Source organism: Castanea sativa, chromosome 12 (genome assembly GCF_040712315.1).
Source record: "Castanea sativa cultivar Marrone di Chiusa Pesio chromosome 12, ASM4071231v1".
NCBI classification, from domain to species: Eukaryota; Viridiplantae; Streptophyta; class Magnoliopsida; order Fagales; family Fagaceae; genus Castanea; species Castanea sativa.
Window position 1 is genome coordinate 40,613,601 of NC_134024.1, and position 18,082 is coordinate 40,631,682.

General features: G+C 32.1%; 2 protein-coding genes across 4 annotated transcripts in view; both read left to right on the top strand.

The window, feature by feature from the left end:
• LOC142619592 (uncharacterized) overlaps positions 1 to 17,846 on the top strand; it is a 72,045-nt gene extending 54,199 nt beyond the window's left edge. For 2 of the 3 annotated variants that reach the window (XM_075792743.1, XM_075792746.1), the window contains exons 5-7: positions 16,067 to 16,185; positions 16,263 to 16,320; positions 16,403 to 17,846. In XM_075792743.1, the coding sequence (XP_075648858.1) occupies positions 16,067 to 16,185; positions 16,263 to 16,320; positions 16,403 to 17,599 (1,374 nt within the window). In that variant the 3' untranslated portion in view covers positions 17,600 to 17,846. The remainder of the gene's footprint in view (positions 1 to 16,066; positions 16,186 to 16,262; positions 16,321 to 16,402) is intronic. The other variant, XM_075792745.1, reaches the window with a different exon arrangement.
• LOC142619591 (TMV resistance protein N-like) lies at positions 5,390 to 14,520 on the top strand. Its single transcript, XM_075792742.1, has 7 exons — positions 5,390 to 5,538; positions 6,570 to 7,100; positions 11,253 to 12,348; positions 12,470 to 12,745; positions 12,841 to 13,731; positions 13,840 to 14,247; positions 14,398 to 14,520. The coding sequence occupies exons 2-7, from the start codon at positions 6,598 to 6,600 to the stop codon at positions 14,440 to 14,442; spliced, it is 3,219 nt and encodes a 1,072-aa protein (XP_075648857.1). The 5' UTR covers positions 5,390 to 5,538; positions 6,570 to 6,597; the 3' UTR covers positions 14,443 to 14,520.
• Positions 17,847 to 18,082: the final 236 nt, after the last annotated feature.

Sequence of the window (18,082 nt, forward strand, 5' to 3'; positions counted from 1 at the left end):
TGTGCTAACGTGAAAAATTGTAGAAGTTTCAAAGGCTTCGATTATATATATATATATATATATATATATATGTCAATTAGTTAGCAACATCATAGTTAGAAATAAGTCAAATAACGATTGGACATCATTGAAACCATAACAATTCTAAACCAATCAATTAAATAGCTATACAAATTCATTAGGGAAAAAAACCATATACAAATTGTGAGCAGAAAAAGAAAAGATGAATCAAAGAGCACTAACAAAGCATTAATTAAGATACTTCTCAAATTCCATCTCTAACTCTTTGTTTAATAATTAACAGCGGCTAAATTTCAGAAAACTAAAAATCAGAACCTAGAGTAGAATCACTCACTCACCAAAATCAAAAGCGAAATTCATTACTCAATCTGTGTGGAGTATGATCAGCTTACGGGTACATGATTCAAGGATACAATTTCTCTATTTATACAGAAATGCATAATGTGCTATTTGAATTTGATTAATTATTTACTTGTAAGCTCTAGACGTTGTTAAGATAAATGTCTTTGATAATTGATCTACAGCTCACGTTGCCTCTACAGATCATGTTGCAAATCAAAATTCCAATTCAAATGCTACTACAACTTTCAGATAAACTTGCAATGGATTTGGTTCCAACTATTGTATTTTATTTAAATTCAAATGTCTCATCATTATGTTTTATCCTTAGCTTCTATCTAATAATTTAATAGTTTTCTTTTGTTTGTTTATATATAATTTCAATACAACTCATGGGTTGGTAATTTAGCCAACACCAATTATTTGGATTTTGATTCAACCAACTATTCTTTGAAAGTAGACAGGAGTACAAATCATCTCCGCCACTACCAGCCCAAATTTGGTTGGTTTTATTTTATTAATAGTCTCTTAGATGTTGAGTCGCTCCACCATAATTTTGTGGTGCCTTGCTTGACTACATATGACCCCATATTCACGTGTCCACAATTCTTTTCAATATACATTCAAAAACACTAACAACAGTAGCACTACCTATAAATCCCAAATTTCCAATAAAAAACTTCCTAACAGGCCAAAAAATAAAAAATAAAAACGCTTAACAACAGTAGCACTGACAATACCAATTATATGCCAACAACACTGGTAAAAGAACTGACAGAAATTGGATACAGAGCATCTCACCTGTGTAAACTGGGGCTAGAGTTTGAAACATTGGAAACTGCTGCTTGTTATGACAATTAATGGAGATCTTGTGATGGCTTTGATGGGTAACAGCAGCTATGGCTCCGTCATGGGTGTTTGTCCTCTCTCTGTGCCTTTGAGTAGACTTTCGCATTTGGAATGTATTTTCAGACACTATCGGGGATATAGAGAGAAGAAGAGCTTAGAGAGGTAGAGAGAATTATTAGTTTTAGAGAGTCTGTCACGTTAGTTTTAGAGAAGTAGGGTTTTGTTTTTGAGTGAAATAGAGTTTTTAATTTTTATTTTTATTTTGAATCTATCACGTTAGTTTTAGAGAGGTAGGGTTTTGTTTTTGAGTGAAATAGAGTTTTTAATTTTAATTTTAATTTTTTAAATATTGTGCTGACGTGGAAAATTGTGGGAGTTTTAAAGATTTTGGTTTTATTTTAAATAGTTTTTAAATATCATTTCTCTTTTAAATATTGTGCTAACGTGAAAAATTGTAAGAGCATCAAAAGCTTCGGTTTTATATATATATATATATATATATATATATATATAGATAGATTATTATTATTATTATTACTATTATTATTATTATCATCAATTTGATAACCTCCAGTCATCCTTGACTGGAAGATGGTTGGAAGAAAGAAATGGTATGTTCACAAAAAAAAAATGAAAAAAAAATATTTGTTGACTTGACCCAGAACAGTTAGAGGGTGTGATTCGTGAATCCTTAACCCTTTAATCAACCAATTACATGGGAATGGGTTTATCTTTTCAGTTATAAATAATTTCCTCTATGTATATTAAAGTAAAATCGTTACCATTTAAAAATAATTGTTGTCGTTGTTTTGTTAGGACGATTCCTGGAAGAAAAGGGGGAATTGCACACCTACTTCTGTTTGAAGGAAAATAAAAAGGGGTTCTATTATAAGAGGAAAAAAAAAAAAAGATTGGAATGCTGTGTTATTTCAAGCTGCTTTTGAGTAATTAATTATGTACAGTTTGCACCCTTTCTTTAGCTAATTTACACACTGTTTAAACAAAATTAATTAAAGGATGAATTACACAGTTTTTGCAAATTTCACTGATAAGCATTTATGTGTGACACATTATGATGACATCTCTATTTTGAATAAACATAAAGAAAACAATTGGAATAAAACTTTATAATTTGTCAAAAAAACAATATAAACAAGAGTTATAGCTGCCTACCAAGAAGTTCATCTTTATTTTCTTTTCCTCAATGCAGAATGTGTAATTGTTATCAAACTTCCACTAAAGTACTTATCCACAAAGTAATAAAAAGTTTTTTAAAAAGGAACTTACTATTTCTTCTCTTTTCATTTCTTGCATAAGTTCATCTCATGTGCCACTTTGGTGGGCCTATTCGGTGTTGACCCAGTGACACATATCCAGCCCACCTGCTATGATCTGAGGAAAATGTTATGCGTGACAGATCACGATGACTTGTTTCTATTCTTTTTTTTTTTTTTTTGAGAAATTGACTTGTCTCTATTCTAAAAAAACATAAAGAAAGCCATATGAATACAACTTTTAAGTCGGTCAAAAAGCAATATAAACGGAACTTTATTGCAAGCCACCAACAAGAAGTAATCTTTCTTTCTCTTTTCCTGATGAACGCAGAATGTGTAAAGTGTTATTTGATTTCCATCTAATTTCCACCAAAGTACTTCTACCCAAAATAAAAAATAAAAAATTTTTCAAAAAAGCAAAATGAAGTATATACAAAAAAAAAAAAAAAAAACTTTATACCGGTTACTAGGAACTTTCTCTTTTTTCTTTTTCTTTTATATATTAGTAAATTACTTGGGTATTGCACTAATTAAGTTAGATAATACTTTATATGTATTGTAAAAGTTAGGATTCAAGTCTCTAAAAGAAAGTTTTATATACATATACACTTAGATTAGGTTAGAGTATAATTTCTATCTTATATATAAAAAAAAATTACATAACAAACTTATTTATATTCTAAAACTGCAACTTCACTCAATATTTTTTTATTGGATGTAAATTTTAATAAAAAAAACTTTATACCAGTTACCAAGAACTTTCTTTTTTTTCTTTTTCTTTTATATTTTAGTAAATTACTTGGCTATAAGACGTTACCATTTAAAAATAATTGTTGTCGTTGTTTTGCTTTTGCTAGGACAATTCCTGGAAGAAAAGGGTGACTTGCACACCTACTTTAAAGGAAAATAAAAAGGGGTTCTATTGTTAGTGGGAAAATAAATAGTTAGTCTAGTAAGAGAAAAATAACAGATTAGAATGCCCCGTTGTTTCAAGTTGCTTTTGAGTAATTATGTACTGCTTGTACCCTTTCTTCAGCTAATTTGCACATTGCCTAAACAAAATTAATTAAAGGATGAATTACTCATAAAGTTTGCATATTCCACTAATAAGAATTTATGCATGACACATCAAGGTGACATCTCTATTTTGAATAGACAAAAAGGAAAGCAATATAAAGTTGTATTTTTTAGTCTATCAAAAAGCAATATAAACATGCATTAAAATATATATATATATATAAACAGGACCAATAGCTGGTCACCAAAAAGTTAGTCTTTATTTTCTTTTCCTCAACGCTGAATGTCTAAAGTATAATTGTCATCAAACTTTAACTAAAGTACTTATTCTCAAAGAAATAAAAAGTTTTTTAAAAAGGAACATTACTCTTTCTTCTCTTTTCTTTTCTTAATGAGGAGTAAATTACTTGCGTAAGTTCATCCCATGTGCCACGTTAGAGAACCTAAAACAGCAAAGTAAGAGGAAAGGCATTCAAAAATAACTAGTCTAGCTAGGTCCTCTCAGCCAAGGGTTTATAACTAAGTATTTGGTATTTTACGGTGTTTTCAATGAAAATTTCAATGATTTCAATATTGATCAATTACAGTACCCAACACACATTACCCTTTACATTTAATTATTTATGATTGTTTTCTTGATATCAATTTTGTATAGGCCGGATTTTTGATTTGTTATGTTGGCCTTTTGGTTTGTTTAAAGCCCCAAGAATTAGAGAATCCTTTAGACAAACCAAAAAAATAAACAAACAAAAATCACAAATCCAGAAAGCAAAAGGGATATCAAAATTTTGTTTTGGTGTTTCTCAGGTCAATTTATAAATTTTTTGGAGAGGAGGGGTCCAGAATAAAATTCTCTGCTCAATTGCAAAACTTTTGTGTTTGTATTTATATATAGTAGTGATTTTTTTTTTTATAAAAATTGGGAGTGAGGAGGAATGGGGACAAGGTTCACCCTAGTCCACACATGGTTCCGTCTCTAGTTAGGGTTGAATTATGACGCATCACAAACAAGACCCACTAACATAAATTGCCACCCTACTTTGACTTCAAAGGACAAAGAATGGGTATTAAAAAAAAAAAACAAAAGGCTTTGTTGGTGTTTTAAAAAGCAGAAGAAATCATCTGCTTGAAAGCAAGTAAACTATTCAAAATTTCATATTTTTCCTTTAGATGTCCTTCCCATATAATTTGGTATGGTTTAATTTAAAGCATGCAAAGGGGTTTCATTTGTTTGGAACTATTAAATGACTTCCTTGTTTTTCCATTGGCTACAAGTTATTTCTTTTACCTTGCGCATCTACCAAAGTTCTTCCATGATTACAGATCCGAATCCAATATATACAATCCTATCCGTTAAAAATCTAGAAGCTTAGCTCTAAAGATTGGGAAATCAACAAACGATAACAGGTGAAGAATCGGAACCCATAAACTTATTAATTCTTGAGAAGGCAAGACAACAACTAAGTTGGAATTACAAAGAGTCAATTTGCTGGGCACACTTAATTAAGTTGACATATTCAAATGTTTAAAAAACAAAAGTGGGTTTGGAAACTGATCCCCTCTCGTGCTTCATCTGATACCTACAGTTAAAAGAGAGGAATGGCCGCTTGCGTACCCTATTTTGCCAAAAGAAAAGAAGTCTTCGTGGGTCTTTTTTTATTTTTATTTTTTAATCAAGTTGAGAACTTCCAGTCATCCTTTTGACTGGAGGATGCCTAGAGGAAAGAGAGAGCATCTTGACAAAGGAAAAAGAAAAAGAAAGATTAAAAATAATTGTTGTCGTTGTTGTTTTGCAAGGACAATTCCGCGAAAGAAAGGGCCACTTGCACAACTACTCTGGTTAAAGCTACTTTTGAGCATAAGTAAAGATAAAAGAAAAGATTGGAATAATTTTTTTGAGAGCATTGCCTAAGAACAAAAACAAATTCTAGTATAAAGCAAAAAGTTGTTCTATAAATTAGAACTGTATCCAAAAGCGTTGTTTCCAGAGGTTATTATAGAACTTCACAACAACCAATTTCTGCAATTCTCCAAATTTGTAAGTTATTACTTTTCTTGCACACATCCATGTCTTCTACTTCCCTCCTAGAAAAAAAAATTATTCACAACGAAGGTTTTTTTTTTTTTTGCCCTTTTAATTTATTTTACTTCAATTTGAAATTGCAATGGAACTACTTAGTGGTTCAAGATTTATCAACATATGCTACGATTTATTCCTTTCAAACAGATGGTAGCCACTAGGGTCATTAGGATATTGAACTTCCTGCATTCTTGTACTAAGAGTAAGGGAGTAGCAACACTAATTAAGAGTCTATTTGCTGAACACACTTAAGTTCTTCACATATTAAAGTTCAAAAAACAAAAGGGGTTTTGAGACTGATCCCCTCATGCTTGATCTGGTAACTCCTACAGTTAAAAGAGACATGGTAGATAGTTTGAATTGGTAAAAACATTTTATAATTGATGTCAAAGCTTCTTTTTATAAATGTTCTTTTCTCCCAACTCTCATTTTTAGGGAAGCAAATGCTTTTGCTAAATTTGCTGCCTCTCTCAGATCCTTTAATTTGTTTGTTGTAATAAGAACTCCCTACCTGATTCTATTCAGGATGTGTGGAGGAAGGATGTAGTCTTATCATTTCAGTTAAAAATAATTGAGTTTATCCTGTGTGTATATATTTATATTACAAATAATCATTACATTTAAAAATATTTTTTGGTCATTGTTTTGCCAGGAAGATTTCTCGAAGAAAAGACCAAGGTAAATAAAAAGGGGTTCAGGAAATAAATACTTGCTTTCAAGAATAATCAATTTAGTTAGTAAGTGAAAAAGAAAAGGTTAGAGAAGGCCGCTTTATTTCAAGCTAGCTTTTGAGCTTTATAACCACTGCTGCAACTCCTTAAATTTGTAAATTTTCACTTTTCAGACACATCTATCTCTTTTATTTTTCTTTTCTCAAAAAATCCACTTTAAATCATATTCTTCTTTCCTAGCTAGTTATTTTACTTTCCACACACATCCTTCAAATTGTTTTTTTACTAATTTATTTTTTATCCTTATTGTGGTTCAAGATTTACCAACATATTTCCATTGGATTCAATGAGTACTCAAGGCGCCTCACTGTTGTCATCATCATCTTCTTCTTCAAGACGGTGGATATATGACGTTTTCCTTAGTTTTAGAGGTGAGGACACGCGCAATAGTTTTACTGACCATCTATATGCTTCTTTGCAACGTTCGGGTATTTCTACCTTTAGAGACAATGAAAAACTAGAGAGAGGAAAATCTATTGCACTAGAACTATTGAAAGCAATGAAAGAATCGAGATTTGCTATTGTTATTCTCTCAAGAAACTATGCATCTTCGACATGGTGTTTGGATGAACTTGTAGAAATCATTCGATGCATGAAGGAGATGGAAATGACCGTTTTACCTATATTTTATAAAGTGAACCCATCTGATGTACGAAATCAGAAGGGAACTTTTGCACAAGCTTTTGCTAAGCATGAAAAACGTTTGAAGGGGAACACAGAGAGGGTGCAAACTTGGCGAGCCGCTTTGAGTGAAGTGGCCAATCTCTCCGGGTGGCATTCACAAGATAGGTAAAGTAGTTTGACTTTTTAAAAAATGTTTCAAATAGCTCTTCCTATATATATATATACCATGAATTACATCATACAATATGATGTTTTGACTATAATATATTTTATGTTAAATCCGCCCACATTATACATGATAGGTAATTTATATTACTTTGAACAGAGTAAGATTTGATTTTTTTTTTTTTTTAGGAAATAAGATTTGATGATTTGATCCTTTAATTTATCAAGAAATATCTCATTAAATAGTTTTAAATTTAAAGTATAGAATATGATAAGGTTAAAATTGTTAAATACGAAGATTCAAAATAAATCTCAATCTTTGGAAGGTGGGAGAAAAAAAATAAGAATAATAAAAGAGTTTTTTTTTTTTTAATTTATAGAATAATACTAAACATAATTACTAAACAATATGATTTTAGAACCCAATAGCGTAAACAATGGACAATGGATTAACATGTTGACCGTGATCAAATTTCATATAAGTTCACAGTTAAAAAATTGATCTGTTGCAAAGATGTAAAAAGTAAAAACACTTATTTGATGTGAATATTTTTATTAATGTAAGAAAATATCTTATGTTAAATCAAAATTACAAACATTTCATGTATAAGCAATAAATAAATAAATGTGTGTGTATGTTATTATTTGGATTTTTTATTATTATTATTATTATTATTATTATTATTATTATTATTATTATTATTATTATTATTATTATTATTTAGCTTAGCCCCCTTGAAAAAATTTTCTGACTCTGCTACTGTGTTCAACCGCTACAAGTATCACCAAAATCTAAAAGCAATGAAAATGGTAAAAATCACACAAATTTGATGATTAAGTAAAAATAAAATAAAATAAATAAAAAGCCAATTCACCTCCCATTGTCGTTGCTGCAAAACTCTAGAATTCCTCTAAAAAACTTCTCAACGAATGAACTTGTTTTCAATTATCAGAACTTTGATGCTCTAAAGAAGCATTTGGATGGAAAAACTAATGAACACACTAGTATGCTTAACAACTTTTGTGGTTTTGCAATAAATCAAATTAGGCTAAAGGTTGTAAAAGCATGGGGAAGGATTTTTTGTATAGGCTTAGTGAAAGAAGGCTCCCTTTAAATAGTTTTCTAGGTCAAGGAGTAACATTATATTGAAAAATTAGGTTAAGTTGTTAGACTAGAAAAGATAGTTAACTTCTTACTAAAATCACAATTGAGAAAACTTGTTTAAGTTTGGGTCAATAGAATGTCAAGCTGAGGGTTTGTAAACTTTTTGTATGAAGTTTACTCGAACGAGTCTTCTCATGCTTGATTTCTTCTATGTTACTCCTTCACTTGATACTAAGCAAACTATTTAAATACAACTCTCTCTAACACTTATTAAACTTAACACGGGAATTAGCCAACACAAATGTAAAACCTAACCATTACAAATAAAGTAGCAATAGAATTAAACTCCGTTATTATAATTAGTCAAAATAAAATTCTATTTAAAAAAGAGCTTTAAATTTGAATTGATTAAAATTATAAACATAGTTGTGAGGGCCTTAATTTAGCCAAATAAAATTTCTTTAATAAAATAGCCACATTATGAAAAATAAAATAGCCACAGATTTTTTCTTTTTTTTAAGTTGTGTTAATTATTATACGCATTGTATATGTTCCTTGTGGCTCACTACATAAGAGCCTAATATGTCGCACAAAGTGCTTATGTTATATGACTTTCTATAATAAGTATATTAAAGTTATTCATAAATATTGGTTTAAAATAAACTTTAATATCAAATCTTCAACACGTTTAAATACTATTTTAAATTATACTATTAAAAGTTCAAAGAATTTCAAGTTACTTTAATCATCTATATATCATAGTTTTTAAGTTTATGTCGTAAACTTTCTCTCAAAAAAAAAGTTTGTGTCGTTAAGGCCTCATTTGGGAGAAGGGAATAAAATGAAAAGGAATGAAAAAAAATAATTTTAGAATATTGTTTCATTCCCTTATTTGGGAGTTTTAATTTGATAAAGGGAATGAACTTCCATTCCGTTGTTTGAAAGTTTAAGAAGGAGGGAATAGAATAAATAGGAGGGAATTGAATAAGTAGGAGGGAACACTCATTCTTCTCTAGTTCCTTAAAACCTCAAATTTTCATTCCCCTCGAAATTGGGAGAAATGGGAGGGAATAGAATTAGATTTAATAATTTTTTTATTAAAACTCTCAAAATACCCCTATATATTCAACCCTTTATTTTAAAATTGGAGGTCTAATAGTAATATTGTCATAAAATGATTTCATTCTATTCCCTTCATGTTACCCCCAAACAAGATTACTTACGTTCCATTCATTTTCATTCTTTTCCATTTCTTTATTTTAAAACATCCAATTAAGGTTACTTAATTCCATTCCATTTCATTTTTTTCCATTCCTTTCTCTTACTTAAATACATTCAATTTTCACAATGTAATTTAAATTTCTTTTATCTTATTTTTGTTACCTATTTATTATTCAATTTGATGATAAAAGTGAAATGTTTGTGTTTTCATAGTTCAAAAGTTACTGTGGTAGAGAGGAGATTTGAACCCTAAATGTTTTTATTGGAAACATCAAGAGTTGTTGATTGAGCTACAAAACTCTTTTAACACATAAGTGAAATATTTTCCTCCATAACATTTATAACTTTTAATGAACTTCTGCTAGTGCGCACCAATAGTATATGTAAAACTGAACATATTTTATGCATCAATAATTTGAGATGCACTTGGACTTTGTGGAGCCCTGAAAAGATGAACCATGAAAAGATTAACCAAAATTCTTGCTTCATGTACAATTTTTTATTGCATGAATAATTTGAAATGTACAGTTGCTCAAGCAATTACAAATTCTTGTGGCTGCTCTACTTAATATCATATTCTCAGAGAGAGAGAGAGAGAGAAAAAATATTGTCAAACTTATATGTGGAAACAGAGCTGTCAAAAAAAAATTCTGGGTAAACTCATTATAAGTTACTTGTTGTAATAGTAGAAGTTCTACTTCGAATGCTAATTTGTTGTGAAAAACATGTAAATAAAAAGGTAAGCAATACTAGACACAAATGTTAACATAATTTGATAAAATCTATGCCTACATTCAAGGGCAATACTAACCAAAAGAAAATGAAATGTTACATTCACAACAACAATTTCACAATATATCCTAGGCAACAAGTTGCAACTAGTTGCCTTTATTTTAGTGGTGGGCTTAGATTAGAACGAGTAATAACTTCCCACCTAAAATTTGTTATGAAATATTGTGAACATAGCATTACTCACAAAAAATCCCACTAACAATTATGAGAAAAAAATAGCTACACTCCCAAGTCCCAATTGTCATAAAGATAAAGAAATACAAGTTATCATTTTAGCCAAAGTTGTTCTTCACCTTTTCAACATTTTATAAGACATTTATTATTTCCGTATGGGCAATATTTAACTCAATTAAATGCAATGGAACACAAAGAGACCTTTGTTTTTATTTATTTATTTATTTGTATATATTTTTAATATATGACATTTGCTCCTAATGATTTTTTTTTTATCATCATACTAAGACACCATTTGGTTTTGGGGGTAAACAGGGAGCAAACCCAAGATCTCTTATTTGACGATAGTAAACTTTACCAATTAAACTAAGTAGAACCCTGAGTAACTTTTGTTTTAAGAGAACACATTGTGTTATAAAAGCAAATCTTACATTCAAAATTTCTCTTTCTTTCTTCTTCTTCTTCTTCTTTTTTTTTTTTTTTCTGTTGACAATGGGGAAAATTCCTGGTGTTGCTTATACTATCCTAGGTCAAAAACTTATCAGATTCCAAACCCATCCGAACATGGAAACATAGGTAGCATGAAATAAGATTTTTTTTTTTTTTAATCCAGCTAATATTCAGATTTATAATATTGAGTATATAGTGCATATGTCTCAAATTAAACCTAGGTTTCATAAGGAATGAAACTAAACTAAAATGATACATTCAGATTTTGCATTAAGTTGTATATACATTTATTTGTTGGGATTTCAATATTAATCAACTATACTAAATGCTATATATCTGCAAAATTTTCTAATTTGGGTTTTTTCATGGGAGGTTCAAACTCACTATTTATTATTCCCTCCTCATTGTAGGCCCGAAGCAGAAGTTATTGACAATATTGTGAAAGTGATAATAAATAAACCGAGTTATACATTCTTTGTAGCTACCGAGGGACTAGTAGGAACAAGTTCCAGAGTTGAGAAATTGATGTCACATTTAGCTCTAGAGTCAAATGGTGTTCGCATTATAGGAATTAGGGGAACAGGAGGAATGGGTAAAACAACTCTAGCAAGAGTTGTTTACAGTATGATTTCTAATCAATTTGAAGCATGTAGTTTTGTTGCTGATGTCAGGGAAGTTTGCGAAAAATATGGCATACTTCAGTTACAACAAAAACTTTTGAATGATCTTTTGATTCTAAGAGACGTGAATGTGAAAGATGTTGATAATGGAGTTTACATGATCAAGAATAGGTTACGTCACAAAAAGATTCTTCTCATTATTGATGATGTAAATGAATTAAACCAGTTGAACAAATTAGGTGCAAAGCGTGATTGGTTAGGCCCAGGTAGTAGAGTTATCATAACAACAAGAGATGCGCATTTGCTAATGTCATATAAAGTAGATGATACATATGAGGTTGAAGGATTGAGTAATGAGGAAGCTCTTATTCTTTTTAATTCGAAAGCTTTTAATGAAGAGCATCCACCTGAAGATTATCTAGAGCTGTCTCAAGCCTTTGTACATTATGCTAGTGGCCTTCCTTTAGCCATTGAGGTTTTAGGTTCCTTTTTGTACAAGAGAAGTTCGTATGAATGGAAAAGTGAATTGGATAGGCTTAAAGAATTTCCTGAAAGAAAAATTCTTGATGTACTTCAAATAAGTTTTGATGGACTACAACAAACAGAAAAGGAAATTTTCTTGCATATTGCATGTTTCTTGAATTATAGAAATCAAGAAACTATTATAGCAATATTAGATTGTCTTGAGCTTTACCCCGAAATTGGATTAAGGGTTCTTGCTGATAAATCTCTTATTAAGTATCAAGACAATCAATTGTGGATGCATGATTTAATCCAAGAAATGGGTCGAGATATAGTCCGTAAAGAGTGCCCAAAAGACCAACCTGAGAAGCGTAGTAGATTGTGGTTGTCTAAAGATATTGACAATGTGTTCACAAATAATACGGTAAGAGCTTATTGAAAGAACCCAAGAATATACCTAATTAATTCAACATAGTTTAACATAAAGTAGTTTTGGTAATTATACATTTTACAATTCACTAATCCACTTTGTTCATGATTATTAGGGAACAGAAGCAATTCAAGGCATCATCTTAACGTTTCTAGGAACAGAAGGAACACACTGGAATCGTGAATCATTTTCAAAGATGAATCGTTTGAAACTCCTCATAATTGAAGATTCTCACCTCATGTATGATCCCAAATATCTTCCTAATGACTTAAGATTTCTTAATTGGCGTGGATACCCTTCAAAAAATTTGCCAACAAGTTTCCTACCAAATAAGTTGATTGAACTTCACTTGTGTTTTAGCAACATTGAACGACTTTGGACGGACACAAAGGTAATAATTACCCTTCTACAATTTTTCTTTCAATAGTTTCATTAAACTATAAGATTTTTAAAGCTAAAAATTATTTTGTTTATGGCTTTCTGCAGTCTTGGGAGATGTTGAAAAAGCTTACTGTTCTTAATCTAGAAGGTTGTAAAAATCTCAAAAGTCTTCCAAGAAAATTTGAGATAGAGTCTCTAAAGATCCTTATTCTTTCTGATTGCTCAAAAATAAAAACAATTCCAGAATTTGGAGAGAATATGGGACGTGTAACAGAGCTTCACTTTGATGGCACTGCTATTACAAAACTACCCACATCAATTGGGAATTTGAGTGGCCTTGCTTCATTGAATGTAAGGGATTGTAAAAATCTTATGTCTCTTCCTAGCACATTTTTTAATATGACGTGGCTTAAACATCTCAATCTTTGCGGCTGCTCAAAACTACTAGAGAACTTGGGGCGTGGTGAAAGTGTTGATGTGAACGGACAGATGCCTTCTTCTAGTGCTATTTTTGAAACTTTAAAAAAAATAGCTTTTGGTGGATTCCAGCTTCTCCCTTTTAATCCAATGTCGAGAAGTTCCGAATCCATGGGCTTGCTATTGTCTTCTCTATTTGGTTTGTCTTCTTTGAGGGAATTGAATTTAAGTAATTGCAATCTCAAGGAAATCCCCAATGATATTGCCTGCTTATTCTCTTTAAAAGACTTAGATCTAAGTGGAAATAATTTTAGTTGCCTTCCGGAAAGCATCGCCCAACTATCTAATCTAAAATATTTGAGTGTGGATAATTGCGCGAGTCTTCAATCCTTTCCAAAGCTTCCTTTAAATATAGGTTATATTGATGGATTTGGTTGCTCCTCATTGGAAACGGTACCAGATCTATTGAGACCAAATTCTTCATTTGAGCCAAGTCTCTTCCTTTCAGATTGTAGCAAACTGACTGGCAATCAAGGATTCATTGACTGGTTTTTTTCAGTGATTAAAAAGTCCACTCAGGTCTCTCTCTCTCTCTCTCTCTCTCTCTCTCTCTCTCTCTCTCTCTCTCTCTCTCTCTCTCTCTCTCTCTCTCACATAGTTCTAAGCGTCATGCTTTGTATGTTTCAGGGACTCTCTCCTAACTATCATGGGGAAAGATATGATGTTGTTTTTCCTGGAAGTGAAATTCCAGAGTGGTTTAGCCATCAATGTATGGGGAATGAAGTGAATATAATGGAACCTTTTTCTCATTTGTGTAATGATTGGATTGGGATTGCTGTTTGCATTGTATTTTGTACTCTTCCACATCATCAAATTCGTGACAAACTAGTTTTGTACAATTTGAGTGCCAATGGAAAAGATATGCCTTGTTGTCTAGGCATACGCATTACCGATAGATTTGTTGCTGTATCGAATCATATTTGGCTGTCATATGTGCTTCCTCAATTCTTCTTGGAGAAGGGTGAAAAATCATTGTGGGAATATGATGCTAATGGATTCCGTGGGATTGGAATTACAAGTATCAACATTGGTCAAGTAAATATGTTGTTTCTCTTTGTGCTAAATGTTTAAATATATACAAGCTCTATTTTCATAATTATGTTGTATTTCTAGTGGTACCAATCAAAAGTAATTGGAACTCGTGTTTTGAAAATATTAATCATTCCATTTGAATGTAACTTGCAGTCGATGACCCCAAAACTTCCGAATTTGCATTTTTTAAGAAGTTGAAGGAAAATGCAGGCCACAAATACCAATCCCATACATTACATAAAGAAGAAAACCAGTCAAAGAAGTTCAAAATCAGTGATCGTTACGGAGGTAAATGTTGATTTGCATCTCAAGCGCAATTTGGGTTTATTCTTTTTTTATTTATTTTTTATCCTAGTCTTAAAGGCACTTGTCTGGACATGATTATTTACTTGCTTTCTCTATACTATGCAGGAAACCCAAACAGTGTCAAATTTAGCTGTAAGGACTTCAGTTCCTCATTGCTTGCTGAAAATGTCACACCTAGTAACTTTAGCTCACACCTGTCACCTCTTGGTGGGGCATCAAAGAAATCAGGTGTGCGCTGTAAAGTGGCTTTTTATTTTCTTTTTTCTTTCAATGGTATGCTTCTGATTAGTATTTCTTTCTTGTTTATTCTATCAATAAAAAGGGAAGAAAATCATGACAACAAATGATTGCTCCTAATTTTTGAATAATGTTACAGTAATCTTCCTTGTAAATAAATGGAGATTGTTCTCTCTTATTTGAACATGAAACCTAATTTTTACACCCTTTTTGTGATATTATTATAACCTCTTAGTATTGTGTGAAATAGCTCCTCTTCTGATGTCCAGAATGCACTGGCTTATTGTTACTAACATCTTTAAAAATGGCAGATATAAATGCAGTTATACTGACGTATAAACCGTAAAGAAAAAGAAAAAAAAAAGGTTATATTGTACTGTCCTGAGACCACTTTTAGGGATGTCACTTGGTATTCTGAATCCCTAGCAAAAATATTAAAATAATGTTAATGCTTTGTAGGAGGTGAATGCTGCTTCCTTCGTTGTTGACCACTTGCTTCTTGGTAGTTGATTCCTGGTGATTCATATCTGTTGCTGCCCATGCACTATGACACTTTTGGGGGGCTATTTGACATGGATAGAATTAGAAAGCCATCTAGGAAGCTCTTTTAGTAGGCTTGGGTTAGAATAATTTGTGATTTTAGTATTCCAAAAGGTGAGAGAACGCTATTAGGCTTCAAAATTCTTAAGTAAAATATTCACCACCACTTTATTTAACCTCATTCCCAGTATGGTATTCTGCTTCATGATCTAATGTTACATGATTCGCAGTATCTTTAATCATGATTTTTTGTACATTGTCTTAATATCCTCATTAATGTTCTTATTTTGTAAATGACGATGCCAAATTAGAACCACAATGAACTTGCTCAGTTTGCAATATATCCTGTGGATTTGGAATCCAGAACTTTGATATGATATTTTGACTTTTTTATTGGTTGGCAGAGGGAAATTCACCAGAAGCTTGTACAACCTCAGCAGGTATATGCTGCCTGCATACATGAAAATATTGAGAAATATAGCAATGTGTTGAATCCTGGGGTTATGTATGCTTTGTTTGGTAGCTAATATCGTGGAAGGAAAGGAAGAAAAAAAATATGGATTTTTACAAGTTATTAAGCATTTTGTTTTTAGATTCCCAAATTTATTTTATCCTTGGCAAGCCCGTGGAGTTCTATTGTTTGTTTAAGGTAGATTTTAACAATCTTTTTCCACTTCCAAATCTTACAACCATAGATGCTGGTGGAATGCTTTGCTGAATAGTCTTAAATGCTTGCAAGTCTTTATGTTTAGGGGGCCAGCACAGCCATGGAGAAATTTTTTCTAGGAAGAGACAGAAATTACGCAAATGGGTTGTAGAGACATCGTATCCTCATATTGAAGAACTCTGTTCAAAGGGGTTAGACACATGACCTTTTAATAAGTTTTCTCATTTTATTTTAGCCTCATGTCATGGACTCGTAGAAATTTTCTCAGGTATGATTTTGTTTCTTTGCTTCTCAGTCGCCTGTTCCCCGAGAGCAATGAAAACAGCGTATGTTCCTTTTGCTTTCCATATGGATGTCACTTATTCTGTTGGTGTTGGTGATTAAGCTGAATAATCATTTCTCTGGTAGGGTTTTAAGAAATCAAAATCAAGGGACATTGATATTGATACCAAATCTCAGTTTCTCAATTCTTTGGAGTCACATAGTCAGCTCAAAAAATTAAGTCATATACCTGCAAGTAACTATATGGAACCTGACCATGCTTCACACTTGGATGATGGTCCTTCATCTTGTTGGTTGAATAGATCACCAGAGGGGGTTCTCTCAACTTTTTACACTCCCCCTAGCGATGCCAGTATAGCATGTCTCAAGTATGAAATGAGAGAAACCGGTTATGAAGTAGGAAGAAGAAGTCCAGTTCTATGCTCTCAGTGTGATTCCACTTATGGCTTTCAATCTAAAAGATATGGATCTCTTGCATATAATCATCTCAAAGAACTGGATGACTTACATTATCCAAAAAAATGTTTGATTAACAGTGGGTCACATCCTCTTCTTCTGGGTTGGGACTTTGACAGGAGTACAGAGGAAAGAAACTCGTATATTACTTGTCAAAATACAGAGCCGAGTGTGTATTCACCTTCATCAAGTTCCTTGGGTGGTTATTATCAGCACATTCTGGATGATAGGATAGGTGCAAAAGAGTTGAGTGAATCATCCTTCCTGTCCACATATTCTCCAAATGTTATTTCATTCCCATGGTCCTATTCAGCCAGCGATAATGACCTTGATTTTGGAAAACAAGTAGAAGACAAGGAAGATATAAATGCTGACTTTAACCATTTTCCTCTAGCTCTAACACTTGCACCAGACTATCTTACTCTGGCCGAAGATCACAAGAATGACACTAAATGCAAAGATAGCAGCATCTTCTTTTCTCCTCATAATCTCAATATAATGAGCAAGGTTTTCAGTGAGAGATATCATCATCCTGGTTACGAAGGTGTCCTCCTTTCGGACCTTTCCTCTGGACTTGACTTTGATTTAGAATGGGATTGCCCATCATTAAATGGTTCTTCAAGGAAGCATCATTCACCTTTTAACTATGCTTTTCAGTCTCCCAGAAATGAAGGAACATATTCATGCTTTTTACTCAAAGACAAGAGTGAAAGTTTGCTAGATGGTTCAAGTCATAGAGGAACCCTGAGTCATGTCAGTGATATTGTTAACATCCAAGACTTGTCATCATTTTATTTCCAAATGCCACTAGAAAAAGACATGTCATGCCCGTTGCTGCTCGATAAATCAAGCTGGGATGGAAAATGAGGACAAATGTATTGTGATGATAGTAAAGCTGCTTCCAAGCATTTTGGACATCCTCTTCACGCTTTCATTATGCTTAGCTGTGGCTGCACATTATTGTTAATGTAGCTACTTTGTTTACTGGAATTTTCCAATGTTTTAAAGATCTTAGGTATACGGGTCTATCAAGAGATTACTTATGAATTTGACACTGCCTTGTCTATTGTCATCTGTCGAGGATATGTTCAATCTCACTTGTCATCTCTCAAAAGTTGTTTCTTGAGCCACACCCTAGCACAAGAATCTACACTTGCCACACAATCTCATATCCCACCCCTTAAATTACAGTGACGTGGCAATTTGTACACTATTAGATCCTAAAAATAAAATCTGAACTGTGAGATGGACAAGACTAAGAACGAAGAGGATATCAAAGACGGTGGTGAAGCTTTGGAAGTAACCTTCAGAATCTTAACTTAGGGGGCAGGTGGACTCTAGCTCACATAT